The sequence below is a fragment of the Brachyistius frenatus genome, unplaced genomic scaffold, assembly GCF_029030835.1.
Source record: "Brachyistius frenatus isolate BFR_SWC_R1_liver_20210118 unplaced genomic scaffold, ASM2903083v1 Contig_10, whole genome shotgun sequence".
Lineage (NCBI taxonomy): Eukaryota > Metazoa > Chordata > Actinopteri > Embiotocidae > Brachyistius > Brachyistius frenatus.
The window spans coordinates 1,306,418-1,319,816 of record NW_027210609.1 but is presented as its reverse complement, the minus strand read 5'-3'; the positions used below and the strand labels follow the sequence as shown (position 1 = coordinate 1,319,816).

The 13,399-nt window shown below is 42.7% G+C and overlaps 1 protein-coding gene across 1 annotated transcript; it reads left to right on the top strand.

Moving 5' to 3' along the window:
* The first annotated feature begins 293 nt into the window (after positions 1–293).
* Positions 294–13,335, top strand: epha2a (eph receptor A2 a). The gene is made up of 17 exons (XM_069690764.1): positions 294–415; positions 1,313–1,380; positions 2,935–3,571; positions 7,485–7,640; positions 7,751–8,083; positions 8,414–8,541; positions 8,685–8,862; positions 8,972–9,074; positions 9,346–9,398; positions 9,500–9,625; positions 9,718–9,903; positions 10,017–10,078; positions 10,473–10,682; positions 10,877–11,026; positions 11,203–11,396; positions 11,843–11,998; positions 12,489–13,335. The coding sequence occupies exons 1-17, from the start codon at positions 340–342 to the stop codon at positions 12,595–12,597; spliced, it is 2,925 nt and encodes a 974-aa protein (XP_069546865.1). The 5' UTR covers positions 294–339; the 3' UTR covers positions 12,598–13,335.
* The last annotated feature ends 64 nt before the right edge of the window (positions 13,336–13,399 follow it).

The following is a 13,399-nucleotide window of genomic DNA, read 5'->3' as shown; positions in this document are numbered from 1 at the left end:
ATTTTATTTTTCTTATAAGGCTTTGATAACTGCGTGTCTGTGTGTTTCGGAAAAGTTTGATTTCATATGTATTCATTAATTAATCCAACATTGAAGGTTCCTACACACTTCTCAATGAAACAGGTGCGCGTCAGATGCCTGGCCCCGCCTTCCGAATACCGTATTTGGAGGTTTTCCGCATTCCGAAGGACCCGGGGCGGGGCGATGACGCCACCTGTTTCTCAATGGGCTGCGGGCTCCTGCTCACTCAGCCGGTAGAGTAGAGTACTTTGGGACAGACGGAGGAACGAGAGACTTTTGGGAAACTCGAACACGACTTTTTAAAAGTTGCGTGGCATCATGGAGCTGCGTGGAGTCAACGTATTCCTGTTTTTATTTATTAACCAAGTATTTATAAGCCTCCAGTCGAAAGAACGTAAGTAACCTACTGAAAATACGTTGTGTTAAAAAAAAAAAAAAAAAAAAAAAAAATCTGGCTATATAAAGTGTAGTCCAGTTTTACTGCACCTCATGAGTCAGGAGGATGGAATTTCATAGGCAGCCTTAAGTTTTACCTCAGCTTTCAAAATGTCTGTCATTGTCAAATTTCTCATTTAGCAATTCCTCTTTGTTTTTCAGTAAGTACTTAAAGGGTAATTTAGTTCGGTATATTTAAAATCCATTTACTATTTATCTTGCTCTGAAAAGCACATTTATTTAAAATGTATTCATATATTCATATTCATCGGATTATAACTTCTTTTTTTTTCCGCTACACATAAATCATTATAAAAATGTATTACGTGTTACTAACACTCGCACTGGCCCACCTCGGAGCTAAGGGGCACCTGTTCGATGCTTTAACAAGAGTTTTTGTTTCATTGTGGAGCACATTCATGTATTTCTCTCGTCATGGTAATTGAACTGCCCACGCCTTTCTCAGACATTATTAGTCCTGTATTCTGGACCTGGAGGACACGGTCAACCAAGTCCTGAATCAGACAGACATGCTTGATTAAAACGTCAAAGCATGGCATGTGCCCCCTCGTAAAGCTGCTGGCCCCGGGGGTTCGGGGCAACAAAAAAAAAATCTAGTGAACAATCAAATCAAAGTAATTTATACTCATTTGATAGCTCAGTGTGATGTTTTTATATAATTTATTGTCTTTTCCACTGTAGAATTAAGTCTGTAAAATTAGTTCGCTGGGCTGTAACATTTTTATAATTACTTTCTTTAAAGGTTAAATGTTTATTATGTTTGGTCAAACTATTTTCTTTGATGCTTCTGTGCTTTTTGTAACTATGTTTTTTTTTTTTCTGTTCGTCCTTACAGAAGTATTGCTGGATATGAGAACTTCAGGATCAGAGTTGGGGTGGTTAACGTTGCCACATGAGAACAGAGTGAGTATTTATACCTCAACAGGCATTTTTAGGCTTCAGGTTCATGAGTCGAAACCGTCTTTTTCTGTGGAACAACAAGTAGATAAGAACATTTCCATTTCAATTTGAATTCTGCTTAGTGACAGTCACGGAGGGCTCTGTCCTGCTCATTCAGTCCACTAAAAAAGCTCTCTGGGACAGATGGAATGACTGGCAGCTCGATGAGGTTTGGCAGGGTTCAGCTCAGTCTTGTGTTAACGCCACCCTTTAATAAAGAACTTATGAATGACATTAAAATGTCAAGGTTCAAACTACATTTAAATTTACCGTACCGAAGGGCATTTTACACAATCACAGTAGATTGTTTTCACTCCGTCACTAAACCATAACACTAAATTTGAAGATGTTTTCCACCCTTCCTGTTGACTCCTTTCTAATTTAGAGATAACAGGGGACAAGACAATGTGTATGATGGGAATACACGAGTAAATGAAAAAGAGAATCTAGTCCATATGTGCAGAACTATCCCTTCTGTCCCTATCTATAGTTCAGTGGCTTTCCATCTAAAAAAAGCAACATGGCCAGTTCAACTGTGTGGGCTACATTTCTTGTGTGACTGTTTCCAAAGATCTAAGGATCGTCGAATAGGATAGGATTTCCTTTGGTCTACCAAAATTTGCTTTGTTCTAGTGCAGTTTATTTACTCTTGTAAAATATATAAAAATGTGTACACCAAGGAGTTACATGATGTTTTCTTAGCCTGAGCACATTCATTTGAATATTTCACAGTTTGCTTTCTAAATCAAGTGTAACCAGTTCCAGTAGATGGTAGAAGCTGGTTAGCAATACGTTTTCTTTTGAATTTTGCCAAAGTATAGAGGATGTAATAACTGTGACCATCATAAAAGTGATTTTCTGGTTTTAATGGTACAAATTTAACTTTATTTTAGATAGTGGAAATTTACAGAATATTTGCTGCCTGTTTTTTTTTGTTAAAGTACTGTAAGTTTAAGCATTAATTTATTCCCTGAAAACCACCTGAACTGCTCACATATGAGGTGGTACATTTTAATGTTAAATCAAGGCTTTTAATCTTTTACTTGTCATCACTTCCCTTCTTAAAAAGTCTTAATTGCTGCCAATTTTGCTGCCATGCCTTCAGCAGCGCTGTGCCTATAAAGCTCATTTAACTGCCATAAATGTTAGTTGGTACTCTACAGTAGTGTTTGCTGGCTTTATGTCTTACACATGCACCCTTGTGTGTGTCAGTGGAAAACCACACACGTAGTGAGTGCAGCAGCACATGTCCAGGCCAATGATCTTAATTTGTGGAAGAAAAAAAAAAAAAGAAGCTCAAGCTCACTTCTGCTCTTTATGAGCGTCTCACTGAGCATGAAAGAAGATGTGTCTCATCAATAAAACTGGTTCTTGGCAAGTACAAAGCCTCTGAACCCCATACTTATTTCCTGAAAAAAAAAATGCCTTTTCTCCTTTCATTATTGTATCTTGGTAACAGGGACTTTTGGCCCTATAGCTGATCCCTCTGCTCTCTCTTCATCTCCTTGTGTTCTACAGTGGGAGGTAGTCCAGACGGTGGTGAATGGCTCACTTTTCTACACCTATAGTGTTTGCAGCATAGACTCTAATGAACAGGATAACTGGCTACGCACAACATTCATTCAGCGGCGTCCGGGGACGACCCTTGTCTCTGTGGAGCTCCAGTTTGTTGTGAGAGACTGCAACACTTTTGACGGTGCTTCGGTTGCCTGCAAAGAGACCTTCAACCTTTTCATCTCTGAGGCCGACGCCGACGTGGGAACCAACTTTCGTAAAGGGCAGTTCCGCAAAGTGGCCACCATCGCTCCTGATGAGGTCACTCGGGGCCGTGTGCTGAAGGTCAACACGGAGACGAGGACCGTGGGGCCTCTGTCCAGAAAGGGCTTCTACCTGGCTTTTCAAGACATGGGCGCCTGTGTGGCGCTGCTGTCTGTCAGAGTGTACTACAAGACGTGCCCATCCACGGTGCAGAGCTTGGCAGCATTCCCGGAGACGGTGGCAGATGCTCTCAAGGAGGTGGAGGGAGCCTGTGTGGAGAATGCCGTCAGTGAGGCCACCCCACGCATCTACTGCACAGCTGAGGGTAAATGGGTGGTTCCCGTGGGTCAGTGCCAGTGTCTCGCAGGCTACGAAACCACCAGAGACTCCTGCCAAGGTAAGCACCACTGCCAGAAGCACGCCACGCACTCAACTGAGACGTGGTTTGTATTGATTTGTGAGTTGAAGCAAATGAAACACCTCCAACCACTAAATTGTCACCATGTGAGGAATGAGCGCACAGGAATGTTAATGGTGCCTGGTTTGTTTGGAGATTCACTGCATGTCTGTATGTCTGTCTGTATGTCTGTATGTCAGGTCGAGGCGACCGACCGGGAAAAAAAGGAAGAGACAGACGTCTGAACATATTTGTTTTGTTACGATTTTTGACCCAACCGCAGAATTCTCCAGATTAGATAGATACAAATCTCTGAGGAAATGTGAACAGTCTCCCATTGATGCCTCATCACGTCTTTACCTATTGGACATTGCCACATTCTTTGCACTGCCTTTCTCTCAGGTCTCAGGAATGGGGCTGGGCACAGTGCTGTTTTATGGATGGGTCGATGGTTTTGTGGCAATTTACAGTGCAAGAAGTTGTGTCCCATGTCCTATGTGGACTTTGAATTTGTGGTGGGTTTACACTGGAAAACTGACAAAATTGTACTAAAAGCTTTTAAATGTGTTGTTGATGGAAACCTTTGTCCCACAAGTCAGTGCTTAGTTTAAATTTAGGAGCTACTTAAAGCTCCGCAAGAGTTGAAACTTTGGAATTAATGTGCGTTATTGTTAATTAATAATAAGAAAGCACATGAATATTTCTTGTACACAAAATGCTACAGAGCACTTGCTGTATAGTATTGGTATATATGAAATAAGGAAACGGCTTTTCTTTGAAGAGACTTTTTAAACCATTTGCACGTTTTGGGTAAAGTAGTTTTTGATATCAACTAAACAAAACAAAGCCACATATCATTTAAAACTGGGGAATTTGGGAACAAAACTAAAGTTTGACCAAAACTAAGGTAAAGAATGCAAAAAGTTTGTGGTATGCACTGCCCTGGAGAAAGACCTGTGCAAAAGACGCATCTGTGTGAGCTGCGGCCTTTTGTGTGGAAATTGTCCTGTCTTTTGGCATGCTGGGGTGTGGTGTGTTGAACTGTCTGGAGGAAACGTGGGTGGAGAAAGACCACAGAGAAAAGAGGAAGGAGGGAGGAAGGGCACAGTAAGCTACGGGGATTTCTGAAAGGAATTCTTTCATCCTCGCGTCACCTACAGCGCTGACTGACTAAAGGAAGGGCCGTGTGAATGTGTCGGAATGACTACCTGAGTGGTGTGTCTTCTCCTCACAAGTATTTGTTTTGGGTAAGTTGCCAAGGCGACAGCAACCGCAGATTACAGGGATGGGGTCGACACGCCTATCACAGGGTTAGACTGAGTCAGGCTGCGGGTTTATGACTCCTGACGGTCCGAGTCACCTTAACTGGCAGAGTTTGGTTCCACTTTGGAGTCTTGGCAGATCATTCTTACTAGTTAAAAAGAATCAGATGATCATTGGAGAATTCATCTTTTGACTGATTACTTGTTGTTTAAGTACATTTGGCCCCCAAAATATAGCAAGGCCCCTGGTTCAAGCTTTTCTGTGTTTTACAATACTCTTATCTATCTAACTAAATATTCTATTATTTCAGACTTTTGGTCAGACAAACATGTCAGCTAAGGCTTTTGGAAAATGCGACACACTTTTCACCGTTTTGCAACATTATATAGACCAAACAAATAATTGATTAATCGGCCAATTAACAGATAATGAAAAGTTTTAGCCCAACACACCCATTGACAGATGAGCACTGCACTTCAAAGCATGATTTATGTACTCGGGGTTATAAAAAATGAAGGCAGATTAGGAGAGAACGGCGAGGAACAAGTCAGGGCAGAGGAATGTTTTAGACTTCAAGGTTCCTCATGGCAGGCGGACTCTGAGCCGAGCACCTGAAACGGAAGTTGGCTGAAGAAGACAGAAAATATTTATGAGGGGAAAAACTGTGGCTGAGAGAAAACCTGATTATTTGGATGCAGGAAAATGTTTTATTGCATAAATGAAATATATATGTTGTAGCTCCTTCCAGCCAACTAAGAATCCCACAGCCTCATTCAAGTTTTTTACGCTATCTGGAGAAAGTGATATCCTCATAGGCTCATGGCCTGCATGTGGATTCCTCTGAAGAGCCCAACTGTTGTGGGAAAAGGAAGTGAAGCAAGTTGAGGAGGAATGCTGACTGACACAAATAAGCAGGTTGTCCTCGGTCAGATTCAAAGGGTGGGGAGCGAGTCGACAGTTGGTGCATGAGGGAGGTTAGTTTCGTGGCTGCTTAGTTAGGTGCGGAGTGTAATTTAGTCAAGAGGATTAGTAGAGCAACAGGACAGCTGTTGGCCAATGACATACCCCGCTTTACCTCCCTTTGCTCTTTCATCCGGTTGTTAACACATGCAACAAGCTCCCTAATCCATGTTCCCACTCATTAGAACAATGGGACGACAAAGAGCAAAAAAACAGATTCAATTAACAGATGCACCGGTGCAGAACATAAGTCCTTTTCACTTGTAGTCAAAGGGAGCGCAGGACAATTAGAGGCAGAGTTCCCACCAACAATTGAAAATAAAAGTTAGTGGGACAGAAGTTTGATATCTGACCATTTGTTGATTAACAATTAAGGTCTGAAGCTAAAATCTATGTTAAATACCGAGATGAGAATCCCTTGTTGCCAAAGTTTTCATTAACGATGTTTGTATATTCGCACTGCACACATGCCGCCATTTGCGAGCTGTATAATGAGTAAAGCAACATATTTATAGCACCGCTCTGTCCAATCTCAGAGACAATAGATGAATAGAGGTGGAGTTTCTTTGGTACGTGACAGAGGTCCTGCTGCTCCGGCTCAAGATGAAATGGGCTGGCCCCCTTTTCTTATGTGAAAAAAAACCCTCAGCAACACCCCCACTGCCGCCAAGTGACTCCCCAGAGAGAACTTCTGTTGGTGATCCAGACCTTTACCCCCATCCCCCACCTATTCATCTTCATCCCTCCTACTCAGACTCAACCTGCTCCTTCTCCACCGCGGCATTACTTGGGGTGCAAAGGTCCTTCTGCCTTCGTGGTGAAGTAACGCGACCACATCTTCAATCCAGGGTTCACTCGACCTCTTTTCTCAGCCACCAGCACAGAGGCCAGATGAAAGGCAGCTCCCCAGGGAGATGGCAGAATGAAAGCAGAGAGGAGCTCTTTCATAAGATCTATTCTTTTTAAGTTGTTTTTTTTAAACTGTGCTCAGAGGCCTTTCCCCAGTCAGAAAATATGTGCATCTGTTTCCATAAAAACACAGAAAATCATTCTCGTCTACAGCTTTTCTGTTTTTCTGATTCTCTTGTCCACCGATACAGCAAGCTTGCTTGCTGTAATTTGCGTCTGGTGTCGGGGTTAGCGGAAGGAAGGAAGGAAGGAAGGAAGAAAGGGAGGAAACAGCAGCCTCAGAATGAGTTGCAGCAAATGTGTTGGGATTTCTGTCCTGTCTGCATGTTCATTAACCTCTCATGCCCTGGAAGGATGTTTATCTATGCGCTGAAATGTCCATTATAACACTCCACCAGTGTCCAAGGTGCCATTTCCTTTGGCAAAAACATAAATACTGTATGCCAGAGAAAATGAGCTAAGAGTTCATGAAAGAAAGGCAGATTAGATCACCTGATGGATGTGATCCTCCGCTGTTATCCGGCTGACACTGGCAGCGTGACCTGAGATTAGGCCTCCAGGCGAAAAAGGCTAGTGAAGGCAGATCGTCAGGAAAATCCCTTTCTCTGGATACAAAGACTGTGATCATAGGTTACTCACAACAAATGCTTCCTGTTGGGTGGAAAGGGGCTGCTGTCGCAGAGATGGCCCGATTGTTTGCATTTTGATTAGTCATTCCTTCCTGTGTTTGTGTTTTGTATGTCACGCTTAAATCAACACACACCTTCTTTCTCTCACACAGCATGCAAACCAGGCTACTTCAAGCCATCTGTATCGAGCGAGTTATGTCACGTTTGTCCTGATAACACCAAGCCACCTGCAGCCGGTGCCACTGAATGTCAATGCGAGGAAGGTTTCTTCCGCGCCCCTTCAGATCCTCCGACATCAGCCTGCTCCGGTAAGAACTCCACTTACTATCATTTCTACAGACACAATCAGCTTTCAACTCACTGGAGGCAGTTTATAGAATTGCTCTAACTTTTCTGTGTCATTCACTTCCTCCCCAAGCACCACCCAGTGCTCCTCGTGACCTAACCTCCACCACCCTGTCAGGGGAGGGCAGGCTGCAGCTGTCCTGGAGCCCACCGCTGGTGACCGGAGGCCGTAGTGACCTCACCTACAGTGTGGTGTGTGAGCACTGCGACGGGGCCTTGTGCGTTCCCTGCGGCGAGAAGATTCGATTTGAGACGGGACCTGCAGACCTGCAGGACGCCGCGGTCGTTGTTAGTGACCTGGATTCTCATCTCAACTACACGTTCACTGTGGAGGCTCACAGCGGCGTATCCCAGTTTGGCACCGGGAGGCCCACTGCAACTATCACCACCGCTCTGGACTACACAGGTGAGTTTTTGTTTTTGTTTTGATTTGGCCTTGTATTTTTGGCCATTGTCTTCACTTCCTCATTGTTTGGGGTGCCGCAGACCCCACTACTGTTTGTGTAGCAACCACTTCTGAATGGTTAAATGATATACAATACTATTTTACTTGTTATATTTGTAGCTATCAGTTAAAGGGTTGTACACTAGACAGACTTACTACAGAGAGAGGAATTCAGTCTGACCCACTGAATCCAAAAGGCTCTCATTTCCAAATGTCCTTTCCAAAGTCTATGATCACATAGAACATAGTCACTAACCATTATTTTGCTTTCTGTCTGTTGCTGCCCGTTAGATCCCCCCAAGGTGACGTTGATCCATCTGGATGAACGAGGCCCCACCAGTCTGTCTCTGTCCTGGACTCTGTCTCGCAGACCTCCAGCCCACATCAATCACCGCTATGAGCTTATGTACCGCAGAAAAGTAAGATGAAGTGCTTTGGGCTCCTTTGTTTTTAATTTCCTTTCCCAAAACTGACGCTGTGCAGTTCAAGTTCTAATCGAGATTAATATTAGTTTAAAAAAAATATGACTCTAATTCGCTCACTTTCAAACTTTCTCTTGCAGGATGACGATGGCGAGCGTGACGTGACCACCTTCACAGTCCTAATTTTGGAGAAAAGCTCCGTCCAGATCAATGACCTCACCCCAGACACTACTTATATGTTTAAGGTCCAGGCGCTGAGTCCCGAAGGCAGCCCTGGCAGCTACAGCGTGGAGCATGAGTTTCATACGTCTCCGTTAGGTACCAGCAGCTTTAAAATCCACAGAAACTAAAACAGTTTCTCAAATGACTCTCTGTATACACTCATATATCAGACAGATGAGTTGATAAATGTTTGTCTTTCTTTCAGCCGAGTCTCAGATCCAGAACAACTCCACCATGGTGTTGGGCTCTGTATTAGGAGTAGCAGTCATTCTGGTGGTTGTGGTGGCTGTCCTGCTGCTGCGCAAACGGTTGGTAACACCCCGCTTCATATCTACAGTCAACGCGTGTCATTCAGATAAATATTATCCACAGACCTTCAAACTGTGTAATTATGTGCCACAAACTCGAGTAAATGAAGGATACTCCAGAATGACAGCTCAAAGAGAGTTTATGAGTAATAATCAGTGCTGCTATTGAATACACCCTTCGCCTTTTCCTGCTATGGCTGCCCTGCAATTAACAGAAAGCCAGTCTGTATTCAGTTTAGTCCTATAGTGATTAGTTCTGTTTTTCTCTCAGGAGACTGAGCGCTCGCGGCAGAGGAGGACCTGAGGATCCTTACTTTTCATCAGGTTAGCAAACTATACATGCAATAATAATTCTGTATCATTTGATGCTGAAACTGTTTACTAGGTTTTTAACTTGCCTAATCTTCTGGTCATTTCCTCCTCAGATCAGCTCAAACCTCTGAAGACATACGTTGACCCACATATGTATGAAGACCCCAACATTGCCATTCAGAAGTTTGTCACAGAAATTGATCCCAGTGCAGTTAGCAAACAAAAAGTCATCGGTGTAGGTGAGTGTTTTTAGATCACTTACCTTCCATTGAATAAAACCTCAGTGCGCAGTTTCTAACGTTTTCGCCCTGCTGTCCGTCTGCACAACCAGGAGAGTTCGGGGAAGTGTTTTGGGGCGTGATGAAGACTCCTGGGAAAGGGGAGGTGACCGTGGCGATCAAGACCCTGAAGCCGGGCTACTCTGAGAAACAAAGGCAGGACTTCTTGAGTGAGGCCAGCATTATGGGTCAGTTCTCGCACCCAAATATCATCCGCCTGGAAGGAGTTGTCACCAAATGTGAGTCGATAACCTCAGACAAAAGTTAAACAGCCATTAACAATTTATTTCTATAAACTTCTTGCATACTTTTCTGTCATTAAGTATAATTTTTTCTTTTTTTACATTTTCAGTCAAGCATGCCATGATAGTGACAGAATACATGGAGAATGGAGCTCTCGACACATATCTGAGGGTAAGTACAGGAACTGGAAGGTCACTTGACTTTTATTACTTAGTATTTGTAGTTTTGGAAAACACAGTTAAAGGCGCAAACAAAAACCTCATGCACCCTTTTGTGGGTTTAACTTGAAATGAATTGGATTTTGTTGTACTGGATTAAGGACTAAGGAATCTGGAGAAAAGGCTGGCTGTTTAAAGTCTTCATGCTAAGCTAAACTATCTAGCATCTGCCTCCAATTTACTTCAATGTTAATACAGTTAAATCCAATAAAAGACAAAGGAAAGTTTGCCTGTTTTGTGATAATTTTCATATATGTCCTATTATCGCCATCACCCACTTTTTGTTTTATCATTGTTTTTTATTGGAGGAATATACAGAGTTAAGGCTTTATTTTTGTTCCTTTTAGGGTCGCGATGGAGATTTTCCTTCGTACCAGCTCGCTGGAATGCTGCGCGGAATAGCTGCTGGCATGAAATACCTCTCTGACATGAACTACGTCCACCGGGACCTGGCGGCAAGAAACGTCCTGGTCAACAGCAACCTGGAGTGCAAAGTGTCTGATTTTGGCCTGTCGCGTGTGCTAGAGGACGATGCAGAGGGCACCTACACAACCAGAGTAAGTCTAACAGCTACGTTTCACAGCCTAAAAGCACAGTAAGAAAGAACAACCCTTGCTTTTTTTTTGTCTAGTAACAAATGCCATGATTTAGACTCTCAAGTGTCCAATTTAAAGTGTTGTTCTTTCAGCAACTTGTGTTTCCACTCCCTCCGTTCATTAAATATGTTTTGCTAATGTTTCTCCTCTGTCAGGGAGGTAAAATCCCCATCCGCTGGACTGCCCCAGAGGCCATCGCATACAGGAAATTCACCTCAGCCAGCGACGTGTGGAGCTTTGGTATCGTCATGTGGGAAGTCATGGCATTTGGAGAACGGCCCTACTGGGACATGAGCAATCATGAGGTATGCTTCATCTGTCACAACTGCTCTGACTGAGATGACTGATTGTTTTGGCCTGTGCAGGTTAACCTTAATGTATATTACCGCTGAGAGTGATCACGGTGTGTGGTGATAGCGAGTGTAGTTTCCCACCATCCTCTTCAAACACTGCCTTAACTCTGCCCTGGTTTCTTCCTCAGGTCATGAAGGCTATCAATGAGGCTTTCAGGCTTCCTGCCCCGATGGATTGCCCATCCGCTATCTACCAGCTCATGCTTCAGTGTTGGCAGCACGACCGCTCCAAACGACCTCGCTTCTCAGACATTGTCAACATTTTGGACAAACTTCTCCGGAGCCCCGAGTCTTTGAAAACCATTGCTGACTTTGACCCACGGTATGAAGTTTCTTTTTACTGAAGGAAATAGGAATAGTTTGGGGGAAATTTGCTTACTCAAACAAAAGACCGTGGGTTATGTGCAGGACTATTTCCTGGTTATTAACATTCACTTCCTGAAGTTACCACTGATTGGCTGCCAACTGTTCCTGTCCAAGAAATAATCCTACATGTTACCCTTCATAAAATGGCTGCGGGTTGTTTTGAAACTTTCCAAAATGTCAAACTTCTATTACCATTGGTATATTACCTGTTCCATAAATTCTTTGGAGGACTTTGAAAATACACAACTTCAATTTTGTATTTATGGACCTTGTGTGCTAAAAAGTAGGCGAGACTAGTTCACAACTATCCAATTTGCAGCGTGTTGACAGTGAAACTGCACTCGGTGTACATAACGTAGCTGTAAATGATGAGTAATCTAAATGCACATTCTTCCTTTACAGCGTGTCCATCCGCCTGCCCAGCACCAGCGGCTGTGACGGCACCATGTTCAGGTCGGTGCCCGAGTGGCTGGAATCCATCAAAATGAGCCAGTACAATGAAAGCTTCGCTCGCGCCGGGATAACGACCATGGAGCAGGTGCTCGCTTTGAGGCATGAGTAAGTGCACACATGGCACAGGTGCAGCTCTGCCATGCTGCCCTGATTCATCCGGCACCAGGCCACATTTTGTAGTAACACAGAGAAAGTATTGAGTTCTCAGCTGGAACATTTGCTGTCCAGTTTGTGAATGCGGGAATACTCCACATGTCATTCCTCTCATTCCCTGCTGCCTTGACTTCTGCAGCAGTGGATCTTAATTGACATGTCACATTCCAAATATGTTCATTTGAACTGATTTTTTACTATTAATGTGTTTATTATTTTTGAATGGTCAGTTTTTAGATGATCATTTAAGAGATATTTCAACCATTCAAACCGTTTATTCATGACTTTAAACTATTGATTTCAACTTTTAACTATTAATAGCCACCTGTCATTACATCAAGCTATTTTAATCATTTAGCTACAAGACTTAAATGAGTTAAAACACTTCAGTCCATTTTGTGTTCAGCGTACTGAAATGGTGTCAATTATCTTTTCCTTTCAGAGACATCAGGAACATCGGAGTGCGGTTGCCCGGTCACATGAAGAGGGTAGCATACAGCATCCTGGGCCTGAAAGACGAGACCAGCTCCCTCAGCGTGTTTTCAGTGTGATCTAAGCATTCCTCCAAATCAAAGTGCACTGACCGACCATGCCATTTCACTCATGAGGACTGAAGTGGGGGCTGAAACTGAGCTATGCTGCAGGGTTGTTGTTTTCTATACTGTATATGAGGCACAGCCATTGAAAAGAACCCTTCAAGACACTCAGAAAAGACTGAGACTGAAAATACATTTGTACTTTATAATAAGAAAAGAGGAATAATTTATCTTTATATAAAAATGTTTTATATGTTGAACATAAACATAAAGTTATGTGATGTAAAAAATAAAACAATATGAATACATGTAAATATTTGAGACCGTGTGAAGAGGCTTGGCCTTGTATTTACTGAATGACTGATATATTCAAGGCTCTCTATAACTGAAAACGACTTCTTCCAAGCACTCACTTTATCCTGCCAGTTTGTCTGGATCCTTAAATCTGTTTATTTTGTTTTACTTTTTGTGATCAATGAGACTTGCTTTTAAATTTTGGAATCGTTATTTCACTCAGGGCGAAGAATCACACATTCTTATGTTTTGTAGTTAGTCTGCATCACACCATGCATTTTCTTAATTTGTCTGTTTACATCATGTCTTAATACAACTGTCCATTTTTATTTAATATTTATTTTATATTTATGTGTATTTGTTGCATAATAAATAACTGACCTATCGCGTGTTTGCCAGGCAGTGTATTTTTGTGTTTAAATAAAATCAGTGTCGCTTTGTGACTGGATCACCTCCTCAGCAGCGGTCTACCTGTTTTCTTTTCAGAAATATCTCAACAAGCAATTGGGTTGATTACTATGAG

What these genes read in the sequence shown, in the direction of transcription:
- epha2a (XM_069690764.1), top strand. Translation starts at nt 340, where the DNA reads ATGGAGCTGCGTGGAGTCAACGTATTCCTGTTTTTATTTATTAACCAA. An exon ending in AGGGCACCTACACAACCAGA is followed by an intron (nt 10,683 to 10,876) that starts GTAAGTCTAACA and finishes CTCCTCTGTCAG; the next exon opens with GGAGGTAAAATCCCCATCCG. An exon ending in GGGACATGAGCAATCATGAG is followed by an intron (nt 11,027 to 11,202) that starts GTATGCTTCATC and finishes TTTCTTCCTCAG; the next exon opens with GTCATGAAGGCTATCAATGA.